Consider the following 19874-nt stretch of genomic DNA (forward strand, 5'->3'; position numbering starts at 1 on the left):
TGTTTACTGCATCCGTTTGCATTGTCCCAGTAAACAGTAAATGTTTCCCGAGGCTACACGTTTTTCGGGGTCTTCACTTCAATTTTAAAAGTTTTGAGCGTCATTTATGCCCAGCAAACATTCAACATTGCGCACACATAGTTTTTTGATCTTGGTTGTAAGCTGTCTCAGCGTCAACTAGACAACTATTGTTATTATTTGTATTTTTTTTTATTGTCTTACTACGATTTCCTTCCTTCAAATTAGGTTTTTGGCTGAGAGCCTTTTATACATTTTATTTATTTTCTCTCTCAATGCTCTACAAGTGGGCTTTTGTAACTTCGTTTGCACAAGGGATTCCCTTTTATTTATTTTCTATTTTAAAAAAAAGTTTTAAATCTCTATTTTTGCTGTATGATCCACTAACAAAACGCGACTTTAAAGAGCGGGACTGTGGGTTTAGGTTTAAGACAGAACATGTTCTCTGTGAGAGTGCGATTTAGGCTTGTACCTCGTTTTGGGGAGGTACTGTCTGGGATGGGGGGTGGGGGAGGTTGAATTGTTCAGTTCTAATGTTGTCATTCTGTCTTTTTAGTTCTTTTTTCAAACATCTTCCACCGTACATTGTTATTCTGGGGTTTATGGGCACTCATTTCTTTTCCATTCTATGCTCTAATGACAGGGTTGTATAACGGGAATGCCTAGGGGGGCCAAAATAATGCGATCAAGTACATTTCGTGGAACATCAAAGGGGTTAATAACCCGGTGAAGCGTAAGAGGGCATTGACAGACTTAAAGGGTTTGAATGCAAATGTTGCATTTCTACAAGAGACTCACTTGAGGACTGGTGAGCATTTTAGAATGCGTACGGACTGGGTTGGTCAAGTGTTCCACTCTAACTTTCATAGTAAATCAAGAGGTGCTGCCATTTTGGTTGATAAAGCTACTTCCTTTGTAGCTTCTGAGGTTATTGCTGATCCTAAGGGACGATACGTCATAGTAACCGGTAAACTGTTTTCTACCCCTCGTGTTTTGGCTAGTGTTTATGCTCCCAATTGGGATGACACAAGTTTCATTTCTTCCTTTTTGTATGCTATACCCAATTTAGATTTTTATTTGTTGATTGTAGGGGGGGATTTCAACTGTAAAATGTCCCCAGTTCTCACAATCAACTACAGGCCCATCTAAATGTGCCCTACTTATTCAATCCTTTCTTCAGAAATATGCTATGTTTGAGACCTGACGTTTCCTACATCCTACAGATAGACAGTATTCCTTTTATTCTCATGTTCATCAAACAAACATACTTCCGGATTGATTACTTATTTTTGGACAAAAAACTTCTGCCTAACCTTCGGCAGCGTACTTACGAGAGTATTGTTATTTCTGACCATTCACCATTAGTGCTTGAACTAGAGTTTCCCCAGCGACCTCCTATGTGTTATCAATGGCGTCTTAACCCCATTTTACTCTCAGATAAGGAGTTTGTCAATTTAATTTATTCTGAAATCACCTTATTCCTAGAAAGTAATTCAACACCAGGTATGTCCTGCTCTACCATATGGGAGTCTCTCAAAGCATACCTACGTGGCCAAATGATTTCTTATACAGACAACCAAAACAGAGTTCGCTCTCAGCGACATCGGGACCTGAGCGAGTCCATAGCCACATTGGATGAGAAGTATGCTACGGATCCTTCCTCTGATCTGCATAAAGAGCGCCAACTACTCCAATCTGAATTTGATGAGCTTTCTACCAGTCAAGCTGAACAGTTACTCTTGTAGCCTTCCAAATTCATTGCGTGGATAAAGATGATTTATTTTTCCCCCATGGCTTCGGTACGGACTAACAACTTGTCCTCTGACTATTTTCCCTTGCACCACGGATCCAGACAGGATTGTCCACTCTCCCCCTTGTTGTTTGCTTTGGCAATCGAGCCTCTCGCCATTCCACTACGCTCTAATGTTGCCATTCAAGGAATAATCAGGACGGGTTTAGAGCAGAAAGTCTCGCTATATGCTGACGACCTCCTTTTGTTTATCTCTAACCCTGATACCTCATTGCCACGTGCCTTATCTGTTCTTAAAATGTTTGGATCGATCTCAGGGTACAAGCTGAATCTATGCAAGAGTGAACTTTTTCCTGTAAATAAGGCTGCTTTAAAGTGCTCTTTTACAAGTTCTCAGTTTAGGATTGTCCAGGATCAATTCACCTACTTGGCAGTTAAAGTAACAAGGAAATATTCAAATTTGTTTCAGGAAAACTTTGTTACTCTAGCAGACAGTTTGAAACAATCTTTTACTTTTTGGAATTCGCTACCTCTTTGTCTTATCGGAAGGATTAATGTCATTAAAATGAGTGTGTTGCCCAAATTTTTATATTTATTTCAATGTTTACCCATTTTTATTCCAAAAAGTTTTTTTTATTTCACTGGATCAAAGATTCATGCATTTTATTTGGGATGGCAAGGTACCACGAAACTTGGAAGAATATTCTCTGATTTTGATCCTACCTGTGTCAGATGTAAAATGGATGGCAGCTCCCCCATCTTATAAATATTGGGTGAGAGATGTGTTGTGCTCTCTGAAACGAGAAAAAATGATATTCAATTCACGTGGGAACCCCAAACTGTTTAATGAGGCTTGGGCTCCATTCCGGTCTTACTTTAAACAGTCCATCCTCTGATGGCATTCCTATTAAAACCAAAATAAGTCTGTATTTGACCCCCTTGTCGGTTGGATGAGCATTTCTTTGTGTTTTTTTCTGGATGGTCGGTCTGTGGCCATGACGGTCTGTGAGTGGTTGCATTTCTCCACTCCTATCCCTTGACTGTATACAGGAACAATGGTGAGGTGTTTGCTCTGTACCTGTACTATAGATTGCCCTTTAACCTTTGTAGCCTTCTGCCTGGTGTGTTTAACTTGTCTAAAGTATGGTATCTTTAAACTATTTAAAAAAAAATGTATTATTTGTATTTTTTTCTAGTTATGATATATAGTATATGATTTTGTATACTAGTATATGATTTATATTGCTTTGTGTTGTCTCGTCTGTGTGTGTGTAAAACTTAATAGAGTTTAAAAAATTATAATTTAAAAGAGCACATGTTCAACTTAATCAAAAATGTTATTTTCCATCTCAGGAGGTTAAATAAAAATTACTATAGTAAGCGCATATTAATTGCGTAACAAATAAAGCAAGCGTTGACGATTTCATCTTAAATCAGCCATAGTGCCTTGGGAAAGTATTCAGACCCCTTGACTTTTCCCACATTTTGTTAGGTTACAGCCTTATTCTAAAATGTATTGAATTGTTTTTATCCCCTCATCAATCTACACACAATAGCCCATAATGACAAAGCACATTTTTGTATTCAAACCCTTTACTCAATACTTTGTTGAAGTACCTTTGGCAGCAATTACAGTCTCAAGTCTTCTTGTGTATGACACTTCAAGCTTGGCACACCTCTATTTGGGGAGTTTCTCCCATTCTTCTCTGCAGTTCCTCTCAAGCTCTGTCAGTTTGGATGGGGAGCGTAGCTGCACAACTATTTTCAGGCCTCTCCAGATATGTTTGATTGGGTTCAATCGACAGCCAAGCGGGCTGTCATGTGCCTTTTACTGAAGAGTGGCTTCCATCTGGTCACTCTACCATAAAGGCCTGATTGGTGGAGTGCTGCAGAGATGGTTGTCCTTCTGGAAGGTTCTCCCATCTCCACAGAGGAACTCTAGAGCTCTGTAAGTGTGACCATCGGGTTCCTGCTCCCCTCCCTGACCAAGGCCCTTCTCCCCTGATTGCTCGGTTTGGTCGGGTGGCCAGCTCTAGGAACAGTATTGACGGTTCCAAACTTAATCCATTTAAGAATGATGGAGGCCACCGTGTTCTTGGGGATCTTCAGTGCTGCAGAAATGTTTTGGTACCCTTCCCCAGATCTGTGCCTCGACACAATTCTGTCTCGGAGCTCTACAGACAATTAATTCGACTTCATGGCTTGGTTTTTGCTCTGACATGCACTGTCAACTGTGGGACCTGATATAGACAGGTGTGCGCATTTCCAAATCATGTCCAATAAGTAGCCACCCTTTGCCTTGATGACAGCTTTGCACACACATTTGGCATTCTCTCAAAAAGCTTCACCTGGAATGCTTTCCTAACATTCTTGAAGGAGTTCCCACATATGCTGAGCACATGTTGGCTGCTTTCCCTTCACTCTGCGATCTAACTCATCCCAAACCATCTCAATTGGGTTGAGGTCAGGTGATTTTGGAGGCCAGGTCATCTGATGCAGCACCATCACTATCCATCTTGGTCAAATAGCACTTACACAGCCTGGAGGTGTGTTGGGGCATTGTCCTGTTGAAAAACAAATTATAGTCCCGCTAAACACAAACCAGTTGGGATGGTGTATCGCTGCAGAATGCTGTGGTAGCCATGCTGGATAAGTGTGCCTTGAATTCTAAATCAAATCACTGACAGTGTAACCAGCAAAGCACCCCCACACCATCACACCTCTTCCTCCATGCTTCACTGTGGGAACCACACATGCGGAGATCATCCGTTTAACTACTTGGCGTCTCACAAAGACACAACGGGTGGAATCAAAAATCGCAAGTTTCGACTCATCAGACGACAGGATAGATTTCAACCACTCTAATATCCATTGTAGAGGTCGACCGGTTAATCGGAATGGCTGATTAATTAAGGCCGATTTCAAGTTTTCATAACAATCGGAAATCAGTATTTTTGAGTGCAGATTATTATTTTATACCTTTATTTAACTAGGCAAGTCAGTTAAGAACACATTCTTATTTTCAATGACGGCCTAGGAACGGTGGGTTAACTGCCTTGTTCAGGAGCAGAACGACAGATTTTCACATTGTCAGCTCGGGAGATCCAAACTTGCAACCTTACAGTAAACTAGTCCAACACTCTAACCACCTGCCTCTCATTGCACACCACGAGGAGCCTGCCTGTTACGCGAATGCAGTAGAAGCCAAGGTAAGTTGCTAGCTAGCATTCAACTTATCTTATAAAAAACAATCATAATCACTAGTTATAACTACACATGGTTGATGATATTACTAGTTTATCTAGCGTGTCCTACGTTGCAAATAATCAATGCAACGCTGGGGGATGATTTAACAAAAGCGAATTTGCGAAAAAAGCACAATCGTTGGACAACTGTACCTAACTATAAACACCAATGCCTTTCTTAAAATCAATACACAGAAGTATATATTTTTAAAACTGCATATTTAGCTAAAATAAATCCAGGTTAGCAGGCAATATTAACCAGGTAAAATTGTCACTTCTCTTGCGCTGTCGCAGAGTCAGGGTATATGCAACAGTTTGGGCAGCCTGGCTCATTGCGAACTAATTCGCCAGAATCTTACGTAATTGAAGGTTGTGCAATGTAACAACAATATTTAGATTTAGGGATGCCACCCGTTAGATAAAATACAGAACAGTTCCGTATTTCACTGAAATAATAAACGTTTTGTTTTCGAAATTATAGTTTCTGGATTCGACCATATTAATGACCAAAGGCTCGTATTTCTGTGTGGTTTTGTTATAATTAAGTCTATGATTTGATAGAGCAGTCTGACTGAGCGATGGTAGGCAGCAGCAGGCTCATAAGCATTAATTCAAACAGCACTTTCGTACGTTTTTCCAGCAGCTCTTCGCAAGCACAGCACAGCACTGCACCTAATAGCCTAATAACTGGTGTAACCGATGTGAATTGGCTAGCTAGTTAGTGAGATGCGCGCTAATAGCGTTTCAAATGTCACTCGCTCTGAGACTTGGAGTAGTTATTCCCCTTGCTCTGCAAGGGCCACGGCTTTTGTGGAGCGATGGGTAACGCTGCTTCGAGTGTGGCTGTTGTCGATGTGTTCCTGGTTCGAGCCCAGGTAGGGTCGAGGAGAGGGACGGAAGCTATACTGTTACAGTGGCAATACTATAGTGCCTATAAGAACATCCAATAGTCAAAGGTATATGAAATACAAATGGTATAGAGAGAAATAGTCCTATAAATACTATAATAACTACAACCTAAAACCTCTTACCTTGGAATATTGAAGTCTCATGTTAAAAGGAACCACCAACTTTCATATGTTCTCATGTTCTGAGCAAGGAACCCAAACGTTAGCTTTTTTACATGGCACATATTGCACTTTTACTTTCTTCTCCAACACTTTGTTTTTGCATTATTTAAACCAAATTGAACATGTTTCATTATTTATTTGAGGCTAAATTGATTTTTATTGATGTTTTATATTAAGTTAAAATAAGTGTTCATTCAGTATTGTTGTAAATGTCATTATTATAAATAAATAAAAACCGTCAGATTAAATCGGTATCGGCCATTTTGGTCCTCCAATAATCGGTATCGGCGTTGAAATATCATAATAGGTCGACCTCTAACCTGTACTGACCTCACCTTCTGGATGGTAGCGGTGTGAACAGGCAGTGGCTCGGATGGTTGATGTCCTTGATAATCTTTTTGTCCTTCCTGTGACATCGGGTGCTGTAGGCCTCATGGAGGGCAGGTAGTTTGCCCCCGGTGATGCATTGTGCAGACCGCACCACCCTCTTGAGAGCCTTGCGGTTGAAGGTGGTGCAGTTGCCATACCAGGCTGTGATACAGCCCAACAGGATGCTCTTGATTGTGGATCTGTAAAAGTTTGTCAGGGTTTTGGGTGACAAGCCAAATTTCTTCAGCCTCCTGAGGTTGAAAAAGCGCTTCTTCACCACACTGAGTGTACCATTTCAGTTTGTCTGTGATGTGTACGCAGAGGAACTTAACTTTCCACGCTCTCCATTGCCATTCGATGTGAATAGGGGGTGCTCCCTTTGCCGTTTCCTGAAGTCCACGATCATCTCCTTTGTTTGGTTGACGTTGAGTGATAGGTTGTTTTTCTGATACCACACTCAGACTGCCCTCACCTCCTCCCTGTATGCTGTCTCGTCGTTGTTGGTAATCAAGCCCACTACTGTTGTGTTGTCTGCAAACTCGATGATTGAGTTGGAGGCGTGCATGGCCACGCAATCGTGGGTGAACAGGGAGTACAGGAGGGGGCTGAGCACGCACCCTTGTGGGGCCCCAGTGTTGAGGGTCAGCAAAGTGGAGATGCTGTTTCCTACCTTCACCACCTGGGGGCTTCCCGTCAGAATGTCCAGGACCCAATTGCACAGGGCGGGGTTGAGACCCAGGGCCTCCAGCTTGATGATGAGCTTGGAGGGGACTATGGTGTTGAATGCTGAGCTGTAGTCAATGAACAGCATTCCTACATAGGTATTCCTTTTGTCCAGATGGGATTAGGCAGTGTGCCGTGTGATGGCGATTGCGTCGTCTGTTGACCTGTTGGGGCGGTATGCAAACTGGGTCTAGGGTGGCCGGTAAGGTGGAGGTGATATGATCCTTGACCAGTCTCTCAAAGCACTTCATGATGACAGAAGTGAGTGCTACGGGGCAGTAGTCATTTAGTTCAGTTATCTTTGCCTTTTTGGGTACAGGAACAATGGTAGCCATCTTGAAGCATGTGGGGACAACGGACTGGGATAGGGAGGGATTGAATATGTCCATAAACACACCAGCCAGCTGGTCTGTGCATGCTTTGAGGACGAGGCTTGGGATGCCGTCTGGGCCAGCAGTCTTGCGAGGGTTAACACATTTAAATGTTTTACTTACGTCGGCCACAGAGAAGGGGGTGGGGGGGGGGTCAGTCCTTGTTAGCGGGCCGCGACAGTGGCACTGTATTATCCTCAAAGCGGGTGAAGGTGTATGGTTTGTCTGGAAGCGTGACGTCGGTGTCCGTGACGTGGCTGGATTTCTTTTTGTAGTCTGTGATTTCCTATAGACCCTGCCACATACGTTTTGTGTCTGAGCTGTTGAATTGCGACTCCATCTTGTCCCTGTACTGGCATTTCGCTTGTTGGATTGCCTTGGAGGGAATAGCTACACTGTTTATATTCAGACATATTCCCAGACCTCTTTCCATGGTTAAATTCGGTGGAACGCGCTTTCAGTTTTACACGAATGCCGCCATCCATCCACGGTTTCTGGTTAGGTTAGGTTTTAATAGTCACCGTGGGTACAACATCTCCAATGCACTTCTTTATAAACTCACTCACCGAGTCAGCGTATTGGTTGATGTTGTTCTCGGAGGCTGACCGGAACATATTCCAGTCCACGTGATCAAAAAAATCTTGAAGCGTGGCTTCCGATTGGTCGGACCAGCATTGAACGGTTCTCGTCACCGGTACATCCCGTTTAAGTTTCTGCCTATAAGATGGGAGGAGCAAGAAGGCATTGTGGTCGTGTTTGCCGAAGGGAGGGCAGGGGAGGGCTTTGTATGCGTCGCGGAAGATAGAGTAGCAGTGGTTGACGGTATTGCGCATGCACGTAGTGCAGTCAAAATGCTGGAAGAATTTAGGTAGACTTGTTCTCAAATTTGCTTTGTTAAAATCCCCATCTACAATAAATGCAGCCTCTGCATGTATTGTTTCCAGTTTGCATATAGTCCAGTGAAGTTCCTTGAGGGCCGTCTTGGTGTCTGCTTGAGGGGGAATGTACACAGCTGTGACTATAACTGATGAGAATTATCTTGGTAGGTAAAATGGCCAGAACTTGATTGTAAGGAATTCTAGATCGGCTGAACAGAAGGACATGAGTTCCTGTATGTTTTCATGATTACACCATGAGTTGTTAATCATAAAGCACCCCCCCCCCCTCAAAAAAGATACAGTAGCACTGTCAAAGCTGTACAAAAAAAGTCTGCAAACAAGCAAACACCGGCCACATACGATGTGTTTACAATATCGCGTTGGTAATTAAGCATAATTTGTCCGACCGCTATCTTTAGCTTAGTACCTAGCTAGCACCCATACAATCAGCCTGAAAACAATGACCAGTAGAACCTGCAGTCATTTTCATTCAATCTTAGCAATGATTTAGGAATCCTTGTAAGTATTAGCTAGGTTGCCACTTGTTGTTTGCCTATTGAAATTGAACTTCAGTTCATGAAAATAAATAGCTAGAGCGTTGGACTAGTAACCGGAAGGTTGTGAGTTCAAACCCCCGAGCTGACAAGGTACAAATCTGTCGTTCTGCCCCTGAACAGGCAGTTAACCCACTCTTCCCAGGCCGTCATTGAAAATAAGAATGTGTTCTTAACTGACTTGCCTGGTTAAATAAAGGTAAAATTTAAATTAAAAAATGAAAACATTTAAACTGAAATGCATTCCAATAGAGTACCTCATGAAGCTGGTTGAGAGAATGCAAAGAGTGTGCAAAGCTGTCATCAAGGCAAAGGGTGGCTACTTTCAAGAATCTCAAATATAAAATATATTTTGATTTGTTTAACACGGTTTTGGTTACATGATTCCATGTGTTATTTCAGTTTCGATGTCTTCCCTATTATTCTACAATGTAAAAAAAAAGTTCAATAATCTTTCTTCTTTATCAAATAAGTGTTTATTCATTCACAACTAGATTGTTGCTCGACCCAGCACAGGCAGTGTGATCCTCTGGTCTTCTGGTACCAGTGATGTGGGAAAGGATGCTAGGCTTAGCAGACACAGCTCAGAGGTGAGTGCAGTGTAGGTATGAAGAAAACAGAGAGACACAGATGTACTGCCAGTTCCTTAATTTGTTGGCTCTATATGTTACAGCAATTAACACTTAAGAGTGAGACAGACAGACACAGTGACAACAGAGGAACAAAGACAGAAAAACACACACTGATGTGGGTTGGTGTGGCTGTATTGCCAAGGCTGAATGTTGTTTTAAGCACTAGTCTGAAGAATATTGCATTGAGACACCTCTGTCCATAGATGCCACATATCAAATTTCGTGCAAATAGGTAATTTGCTGCCTGAAGAATTGCATAAATTATTTTTCACTAAATTCAAAATGACAGAAAAACCACCGTGGCAGACCTTATGGGTCCCTGGGGCTCATTTGTTCCTTCTGAGGAGAGGGACCCATGTACCGAATTTCATTACTTTAGGTCAAACAGGGTGAGGGGGGGCTTGACGTTTCAAACTTTGCATTTTCAATATCTTGTTATAGCGCCATAATCTGCCAAATCAGTGTACTTTTGTAAATGCTGGATCTCTATGGCAAGACGCATCATTCACCCAAGTTTTTTTTTTTTTTTTACTGGGCCAGTGCCGTCTGAGTTATCGTGTGATGACTGTAAGAAGGAATAGACAAACGAACGTACTGGGACAGATCCAGTCCCCTCCCGGTTGTCATCACCAGGGACAATAAAGATGGTGGGCTAGTACAGCATTGCACCAGTGTTGGAAAAATGATGGTTGGCATTATAAACTAGGCCTACATGGCAACTTCATTCCACAACAAGTGCAATAATGACCATGTTTTAATTTGCCCCCACCTTTTTGAACGACAATAAGACACCATACAAGATAGTATGATAGTCGTAAAACAATTTTGATGACATAAACAGGGATTGTCCTATTGTCCACTTTCAGAATGTTCTTTACCAGCCTTCCGATGTGTCTACTTCCCCTCCATCCCTTGGGCTCATGCCTCATTGCCTCCATTGGAATATCTGTGATTAATCCCCTGAAGAATGGCACAACTACAGGTCCTTAACAAGGACCTGTGTCCGCTCAACATACCTTTTATCCTTAAAAAGACACACATGGCTAAACAGCCAATGCCAAGGGACAAATGGTCATTTCCTCAAACCAGACAGGGCCATGGGACACCAGAATCGAAGGGTCAGAATGGACTGTGTTCCACAAGACTCACTTATGACAGGAACACTGTTGCATGCAAAAGTCCTGGGATGTATTCGTTATGTCTTGCAAAGGAAACCATTTAGCGTTTAAGAACCAACCAAATGGAATGAAATGACGAAGGAGCTACATGAACTTGTCCAATAGAAACTCTTGTTTTCATTACAATTTTTTTTCCATTTGGAATAAAAAGATTGTTGCAAAACGAAAAATGTTGCAAAAATCTGCGGAATGATTACACCCGATACCACCCAAGTGAAAATCACATTCACATAATCACACACACACATTTCCCCCCATGCTTGACCACAGAGAGGCATCACAATGTAGACACACAGTCCATTTGAGAGCCACACTGTTTTATTTATTTTTATCCAACCCTTGGTTTAAATTAGCAGGAAAATCAGTGAGACCACCTTCAACCCCAAAAGACATGCAAAACAACAGTTAGTGCTGCACCTTGAAACATCTGAGAGCTGGGACTTGATGATGTTTTATTTATGGACAATAACTCCCCCTTGTGGTAAAATACAACAACAAAACTATAGTAGGTTGGCAAACTTTGCATCAAGCTTAATATGACAAACAAGTATCTTTATTTCTAGTGTAGGAACACTTACAAAGTATAAAATCACCCTCTAATATTCACAAAAGAAATAAGAGCATAAGAGTTTATATATTCCAGCTTGAGTAATACACATGGCAAAAATAAACCATTGAAAGTGTATTTTATACAAAAGTATGTGGACACCCTTTCAAATTAGTGGATTCAGCAATTTAAGCCACATCCGTTGCTGACAGTTCTATTAAATTGAGCACACTTCCATGCACTCTCTATAGACAAACATTGGCAGTAGATTGGCCCATACTGAAGAGCTCAGTGACTTTCAAATGTGGCACCATCATAGGATGCACCTTTCCAACAACTCAGTTTATCACATTTCTGCCCTGCTAGAGCTGTCCCAGTCAACTATAAGTGCTGTTATTGTGAAGTGGAAACTTCTAGGAGCTACAATGGCTCAGCTGCGAAGTTGTAAGCCACACAAGCTCACAGAACGGGATGGCCGTGCTGTAAACGGGATGGCATAGTGCTGTAAAGTTTGGTGGAGGAGGAATAATGGTCTGGGGCGTTTTTTTATGGTTCGGGCTAAGCCCCTTAGATCCAGTAAAGGGAAATCTTAATGCAACAGCACACAACATTCTAGACAATTCTGCGCTTTCAACTTTGTGGCGACAGTTTGGGGAAGGACCTTTCCTGTTTCAGCAGGACAACGCCCCTGTGCACAAAGCGAGGTCCATACAGAAATGGTTTTTCAAGATCAGCGTGGAAGAGCCGTGTCTTCACCCCAATCGAACACCTTTGGGATGAATCGGAACGCAGACTGCGAGTCGGGCCTAATCGCCCAACATCAGTGCCCAACCTCACTAATGCTTGTGGCTGAATGGAAGCAAGTCCCTGCAGCAATGTTCTAACATCAAGTTTCCTTCCCAGAAGAGTGGAGGCTGTTATTGCATCAAAGGGAGGACCAACTCCATATTAAATGCCCATGATTTTGGAATAAGCTGTCCACATACTTTTGGCCTTGTTTATTTCTGAACCGGAGTTTCAAACAAACAAATCTGACAGTAACTGAAAAACCTGTCACCTGTTCATAACTTATATGGAAAAACTAACATTGTGCAAAATGTATGGCACCATTAGAATCCAAGCAGAAAAACAAACATATTCAGGACAAAAATGAGCTAGCTAGTGTATATGTTTGGATAGGGTTAATGTGCTTTCGCATTATCACGCCTTAAACCTGTTCAAGCTGCCCTAGTCTCTCCCCCAACGTGCCAGTCCTATACCCCCTTCCATCATCTTAGGGAAGCCAGAGTGCTCTTCCTGGCATAGGTGCCACACCATGATGCACTGGTAGTTCCACAGTAGCAGCAGTGCCATGACTGTCAGGGCCACCATGATGAGGATGGCCAGGAGGATGCGCTGGCGCGAGCAGCAACTGGAGGGACTGGTAGTGCTGTCTTCTAACAGTCCTGCATAATGTCTCTCCAAGTCTTCAACCTTGGGTCTGGAGGTTGGAGGATGCCACAGCCATTGTTTGATCCATGAGACAGGGAGGCGATGGACAGTGGCTTCCCATGGACCTCCAGCCCTGATCCATGGCTCAGTCTCAGCCATCCTGACCCTTGTATAGATCTCACTTGAGAACTTAAGGCAAGCTGGACAAAAGACAATGGTAGTGTCATACTACTTCTTATTGATACTCTAGGCCTACTATTACTACAATTTGCCATTATGACATCAGTTTGTACTGTCATTTTTTAAAACCCAGACATCAAAAAGTGTCTGGCTATGCAGTCTCAAGACTGAATCTGTGGGTGTTGATGTGAACTAGTACAGTAGATTCAGCAGTGAAGTAGTCTTCTAAAGTTAGGCCTACATACCCATATTCTGTAAATTATTTTTCTACACAGTAAGTCATCAAACGGATATGGGCTAAATATTGGGACATGTTTGTTGTTGCAATTTGTTACTGTTTAAATACAAGAGAAGTAGTCTGTACAGTAACGGCACACAACCCTGCGGGTGGATACTGTAAATGACCGTCTACATATTTTACTGAAAAGTAAAAGCCCTGAGTTCGTCGAGCTTCTTACCTTACAAACTCCAGAACTCAGATGAGGTTCAGCTCCAAACAGGTGTGGACGGTTTTTAACACGTCTAGGTATATTTCTCTATAAAATAGTCCCATATGATATACCTAAACTTAAAAAACGATTTACGACCACATTCGCCTCTGAAGAAACAACAGTAGTCAAAAACAAAACAAAAATACGTAAGCCACACCCAATTGGAAACCTTCTACCTGATGAGCAGGCGCGAGAACGTCCTGCTGTCCTAGCCTCCACCTCCGGGGTCGTCACTAGTTACCACATCCACAAAATTATAAACCCCGCTTAATTCTACCATTTCTTCTTCAAATCTGATGTTAAACCTAATATTAACCACACTGCTAACCGTATGCCTAACCCTAACCTTAAATGAAGACCATAAAGCAAATTTGTATTTTCATGCATTTTTACAATATAGTCAATATTGAAGTAGTATGACACAGCTTTGTGGCTGTGGTAACTAGTGGGAACCCAGTGTTGCCAACTTAGCGAATGTGTCGCTATATTTAGCGAGAATTCAGACCCCTTTAGTATTCAGACCCCTTTCTGGTGTTATTGGAGACGTGAAAGCACGTATCGTTCTTACTCTTCTCAACGAGCACCCCGGTCCCAGAGCACTCACAGGCGGCCCAGTCCTCGCATAGCAGTCCCTCCCAGCTTCAGTCAGAGCACTCCTCCGCGTCCAGACTGCAAATGAATGCCACATGCGGGAAGCCGCGGCTGGCTGATCTCGCCCTGGTTTCCATTTTTTTTCTTTTATTAACCTGAACATAATTTTCTCACATTGTCATTGACATTTTTTTTCTATTGTCTCTTTTTGTTCCATTTAGATTGTTCATGTAGATTGTATTTTTTTTTTATGTTAAAAATGTTCATGTTTTACTGTGACTTGTTGTAGGCTCCCAAGTAGACCATAAGGGTAAAAACTAAACCAAATTAAGAAAACTAAACTAAAAAAACTAAATTAAAAAAAAAAATTAAAAACTGAGTAACTCCGCTAGAGTGTCTCTTTTGGGTCACTTTTGCCGGTCCCAAGCCCGGATAGAGGAGGAGGGTTGGAATTGTGACATAAAAAAAAAGAACTGACAGAAGAAAGTTCATTTGTAGTTCTAAACATATTTAGGGTGTTTTTCACTCACTTTTTGTCCCCCCCCACGACGTTATTCCTCTCATCTACAGCGTCCATCACAATTACATGCACATGGCCAATTATGCAAATTAGGTGAGGCCATCATTTAGCGATTTCTAGTGACTTTTAGGACAGCCAATAGCTACTTTCCTTACTGAGGAGCTGGCAACACTGAACCCACCTCCAGCCACTGAAAACGAAAGAGCTTGATTTAGCTTGCCCGCGTGCGGTTTGGATGGGGTTCACGCAACATTAAAATACCTTAATATAAGGGGCCCAACTTTGGTTTTAGAAGTGGGGGGAACATAACTTTGCGAGGGGTCTGGCATCTAAAGCAAATTTCCTGCATTTCTACACAATCCAATATAACCAATGGCCCTTCTAGCCCTCTCTATTCAGAACAACTCAAATTAAGAAAAAATGCACCCAGTCATCAAGCTAGGTAAGAGATCATTGTTAAATATGTTTTTAAGTGATTGATAAGACTGAACTAGATAAAAAGTAATTCAATAATCAATATAGTGTTGCACTTTTAACTAATAGCCTAACAATCAAACACATTCTTTAAGACATCCTCTATATAACATTTCTGCCAGACCGCCGAGCTAGCCTGAGCCACCTGCACCCCCAACAGTCTGGTCAATACCTAAACTCTCTCCCAAAACACATTTTTCTCCACCTTTTTTTTCTTTATTCCCAAGGGAAAGGTTTAAAAACAAAAGTTTAAAAAACAACAATAAAAAAAACATACAACTACACATGTAAATTAACACAGAGAAACAGCACATCCTCCATGCTGGGAAGGCTTTCCACCAGATGTTGGATCATTGCTGCGGGTCTTGCTTCCATTCAGCCACAAGAGCATTAGTGAGGTTGGGCACTGATGTTGGCGATTAGGCCTGGCTCAAAGTCAGCATTCCAATTCATCCCAAAGGTGTTTGATGGGGTTGAGGTCAGAGCTCTGTGCAGGCCAGTCAAGTTCTTCCACACCGATCTCAACAAACCATTTCTTTATGAACCTTGCTTTGTGCCCAGGGACATTGTCATGCTGAAACAGGAAAGGGCCTTCCCCAAACTGTTGCCACAAAGTTGGAAGCACAGAATCGTCTAGAATGTCATTGTATGCTGTAGTGTTAAGATTTCCATTCACTAGAACTAAGGGGCCTAGCCCGAACCATGAAAAACAGCCCCAGGCCATTATTCCTCCTCCACCAAACTTTATAGCTGGCACTATGCATTGTGGCAGGCAGCGTTCTCCTGGCATCCGCCAAACCCAGATTTGTCCGTCGGACTGTCAGATGGTGAAGCGCGATTCATCACTCCAGATAACGTTTCCACTGCTCCAGAGTCCAATGGCGGCGAGCTTTACACCACTCCAGAAGAAGCTTGGCATTGCGCATGGTGGTCTTAGGCTTGTGTGCGGCTGCTCGGCCATGGAAACCCATTTCATGAAGCTCCCGATGAACAGTTCGTGTCCTGATGTTGCTTCCAGAGGCAGTTTCTGAGTCAATGTTATTCAGTTACACTTGCATATAGTACATTCTATTGATGGTCTCAAACTGCAGGAATGTACACTGAATTCGCAAAGTATTCAGACCCCTTGACTCTTTCCACATTTTGTTATGTTACCGCCTTATTTTAAAATGTATTAAATTGTCCCCCCCCATCAATCTACACACAATACCCAATAAAGTAAAAAAACGTTTTTAGAAATGTAAAAAAATAAATAATAATATCACATTTACATAAGTATTCAGACTCTTTACTGAGTACTTTGTTGAAACACCTTTGGCAGTGATTACAGCCCCAAGTCTTCTTGGGTATAACACTAAGAGCTTGGCACACCTGTATTTGGGGAGTTTCTCCCATTCTTTTCTGCAGATCCTCTCAGGGTCTGTCAGGTTGGATGGGGATTGTCGCTGCACAGCTATTTTCAGGCCTCTCCAGAGATGTTCGATTGGGTTCAAGTCCGGGCTCTGGCTGGGCCACTCAAGGACATTCAGAGACTTGTCCCGAAGCCATTCCTACGTTTTCTTGGCTGTGTGCTTAGGGTCGATGTTCTGTTGGAAGGTGAACCTTCACCCTAGTCTGAGGTCCAGGAGCACTCTGGAACAGGTTTTCATCAAGGATCTCTCTGTTCTTTACTCTTTTCATCTTTCCCTCGATCCTGACTAGTCTCCCAGTCCCTGCCGTTGAAAAACATCCCCACAGTATGATGCTGACACCACCATGCTTCACCATAGGGATGGTGCCAGGTTTCCTCCAGATGTGACACGTGGCATTCAGGTCAAATGGTTCAATCTTGGTTTCATCAGACCAGAAAATCTTGTTTCTCAGGGGTTGAGAGTCCTTTAGGTGCCTTTTGACAAACTCCAAGCGGGCTGTCATGTGCCTTTTACTGAAGAGTAGCTTCCGTCTGTCCTGATTGGTGGAGTGATGCAGAGATGGTTGTCGATCTGGAAGGTCCTCCCATCTCCACAGAGGAACTCTGGAGCTCCGTCAGAGTGACCATCGGGTTCTTGGTCACCTCCTGACCAAGGCCCTTCTCCCCCAATTGCTCAGTTTGGCCAGCTCTATGAAGATTCTTGGTTGTTCCAAGCTTCTTTCATTTAAGAATGATGGAGGCCACTGTGTTCTTGGGGACCTTCAATGCTGCAGAAATATTTTTGTACCCTTCCCCAGATCTGTGCTTCGACACAATCCTGTTGTACACACAATTCCTTCGACCTCATGGCATGGTTTTTGCTCTGATATGCGTTGTCAACTGTGTGGAACCTTATATAGACAGGTGTGTGCCTTTCCAAATCATATCCAATGAATTGAATTTAGCACATGTGGACTCCAATCAAGTTGTAGAAACATCTCAAGTATGATCAGTGGAAAAAGAATGCACCTGAGCTCAATTTCGAGTCTCATAGCAAAGGGTCTGAAAACTTATGTAAATAAAGTATTTCTGCTTAGCATTTTTAATGGATTTGCAAAACAATCTAAAAACCTGTTTTCGGTAAGTCATTACGGGGTATTGTGTGTAGATTGATGAGGGGAAAAGATTATTGTATAAATCTTAGAACAAGGCTGTAATGTAACATAATGTGGAAAAGGTCAAGGGGTCTGAGTACTTCCCGAATGCCCTGTGTGTCTGAGATTTTGAACATTATGAACATGACTGGGCATTCAAACATATCTGTATCAATTTATCATCAATAGCTTCTACCATGTCTTCCTCACATTTTGATTTGACATGCTTTGTGTCATCAGGAAAAGCCTCTATCAACACTTGTTACAGTTTGAAATCAACTTTGGAGGTTTGTCAGACTGCTATACAATAGTTTAAATCTTTGAACCATCTGGGTTGCCCAGTGTTGCTGCACAAAGAGAATAAAGTGTTGTATCTGCAAAAATTCACCTCTGCTCCATCACAGATTGGACTTCCCTGGCTGCTTGACCCTGCTGAGACCCGTCACAATCTGATCCTCCTAAGATGAGGCATGACAAAGATTTACTTGGTGAACATTTATACATTATATTTTCCAAGAATATAATCAATGGTTCAGTAATTGAACCAGATCCCAGACTGTAATAAGCTGTCCTGTAGCTACTGTAGGTCCAACCATCAACTCAAGATGGAACTTTGTATCATTCACTGATATTGTTAGTATTCTGCAAAATTCACCTGAGCTCTGTAGACTGGCTGTCTGACCCTTACTGGGACACATGTCACCATCTGATCCTTTTAAGACATGACTGTACTGACGGTGAAGCCTGTAGAGCTGTTTATTACTGTGTTAGTGTTAAAAGTAGGCAATTAGCTAGGGAAACTGACAAATCGATAACATTATATTGCTATCCTGACTCTAATAAAAACTCACATTGCACAAAAGAAATGTCAGAATTATAGGTCTTCAATCGTTTGCCCGCTGGTTTCATCGTTTGATTCAGGTCTAGTGTGAATGAGGCAAAAATAATCCCTACCTAGTTTTGGCCAGCTCTCTCTAACAATACATCAAGTGGCGAAAGCTAGCTAAATTAATTTACTTCTGTTGAAACGGGACAAAAAGTCTACAAAACATTTCCATACAAACAGCTGTTAGATAGTAATAATAGCCATCTCACATAGCAACAGTTGAAGTCGGAAATTTGCATTCACCTTAGTCAAATACATTTAAACTTTTTTTCACAAGTTTTTCACAATTCCTCATATTTAATCCTAGTAAAAAATCCCTGCCTTATGTCAGTTAGGATCACCACTTTATTTTAAGAATGTGAAATGTCAGAATAATAGTAGAGGCGAATGATGTATTTCATCTATTATTTATTTCATCACATTCCCAGTGGGTCAGAAGTTTACATGCACTCAATTAGTATTTGGTAGCGTTGCCTTTAAATTGTTTAACTTGGGACAAACATTTCAGGTTGCCTTCCACAATCGTCCCACAATAATTTGGGTGAATCTTGGCCCATTCTTCCTAACAGAGCTGGTGTAACTGAGTCAGGTTGTAGGCCTCCTTGCTCGCACACGCTTTTTCAGTTCTGCCCACAAATTTTCTATAGGTTTGAGGTAAGGGCTTTGTGATGGCCACTCCAATACTTTGACTTTGTTGTCCTTAAGCGTTTTGCCACAACTTTGGAAGTATGCTTGGGGTCATTGTCCATTTGGAAGACCCATTTGCGACCAAGCTTTAACTTTCTGACTGATGTCTTGAGATGTTGCTTCAATATATCCACATAATTTTCCTTCCTTATGAAGCCATCTATTTTGTGAAGTGCACCAGTCCCTCCTTCAGCAAAGCACCCCCACAACATGATGCTGCCTCCCTCTTGCTTCACGGTTGGGATGGTGTTCTTCGGCTTAAGCCTCCCCCTTTTTCCTCCAAACAATAAGATGGTCATTATGGCCAAAGAGTTCAATTTTTGTTTCATCAGACCAGAGGACTTTTCTCCAAAAAGTACGATCTTTGTCCCTATGTGCAGTTGCAAACCATAGTCTGGCTTTTTTATGGCGGTTTTGGAGCAGTGGCTTCTTCCTTGCTGAGTGGCCTTTCAGGTTATGTTGATATAGGACTCGTTTTACTGTGGACATAGATACTTTTGTACCTGTTTCCTCCAGCATCCTCACAAGGTCCTTTGCTGTTGTTCTGGGATTGATTTGAACTTTTTGCACCAAAATATGTTCATCTCTAGGAGACAGAATGCATCTCCTTCCTGAGTGGTATGACGACTGTGTGGTCCCATGGTGTTTATACTTGTGTACTATTGTTTGTACAGATGAACGTGGTACCTTCAGGCATTTGGAAATTGCTCCCAAGCATGAACTAGACTTGTGGAG

At 42.2% G+C, this 19874-nt stretch overlaps 1 protein-coding gene and 1 long non-coding RNA gene across 3 annotated transcripts in view; both read right to left on the reverse strand.

The window, feature by feature from the left end:
* LOC109874180 (ectonucleoside triphosphate diphosphohydrolase 2) overlaps window positions 1-14150 on the reverse strand; it is a 49576-nt gene extending 35426 nt beyond the window's left edge. The window contains exon 1 of one of the 2 annotated variants that reach the window (XM_031809286.1): window positions 14042-14150. In XM_031809286.1, the coding sequence (XP_031665146.1) occupies window positions 14042-14125 (84 nt within the window). In that variant the 5' untranslated portion in view covers window positions 14126-14150. Of the gene's footprint in view, window positions 1-14005 lie in introns of both variants that reach the window. The other variant, XM_031809285.1, reaches the window with a different exon arrangement.
* LOC109874318 (uncharacterized) lies at window positions 11044-13931 on the reverse strand. Its single transcript, XR_002252690.2, has 2 exons — window positions 13405-13931; window positions 11044-12966 (listed from the first exon to the last, which is right to left on the reverse strand). It is a non-coding gene; the product is annotated as an uncharacterized LOC109874318 (long non-coding RNA).
* Window positions 14151-19874: the final 5724 nt, after the last annotated feature.

Source organism: Oncorhynchus kisutch, linkage group LG29 (assembly GCF_002021735.2).
Source record: "Oncorhynchus kisutch isolate 150728-3 linkage group LG29, Okis_V2, whole genome shotgun sequence".
NCBI lineage: Eukaryota > Metazoa > Chordata > Actinopteri > Salmoniformes > Salmonidae > Oncorhynchus > Oncorhynchus kisutch.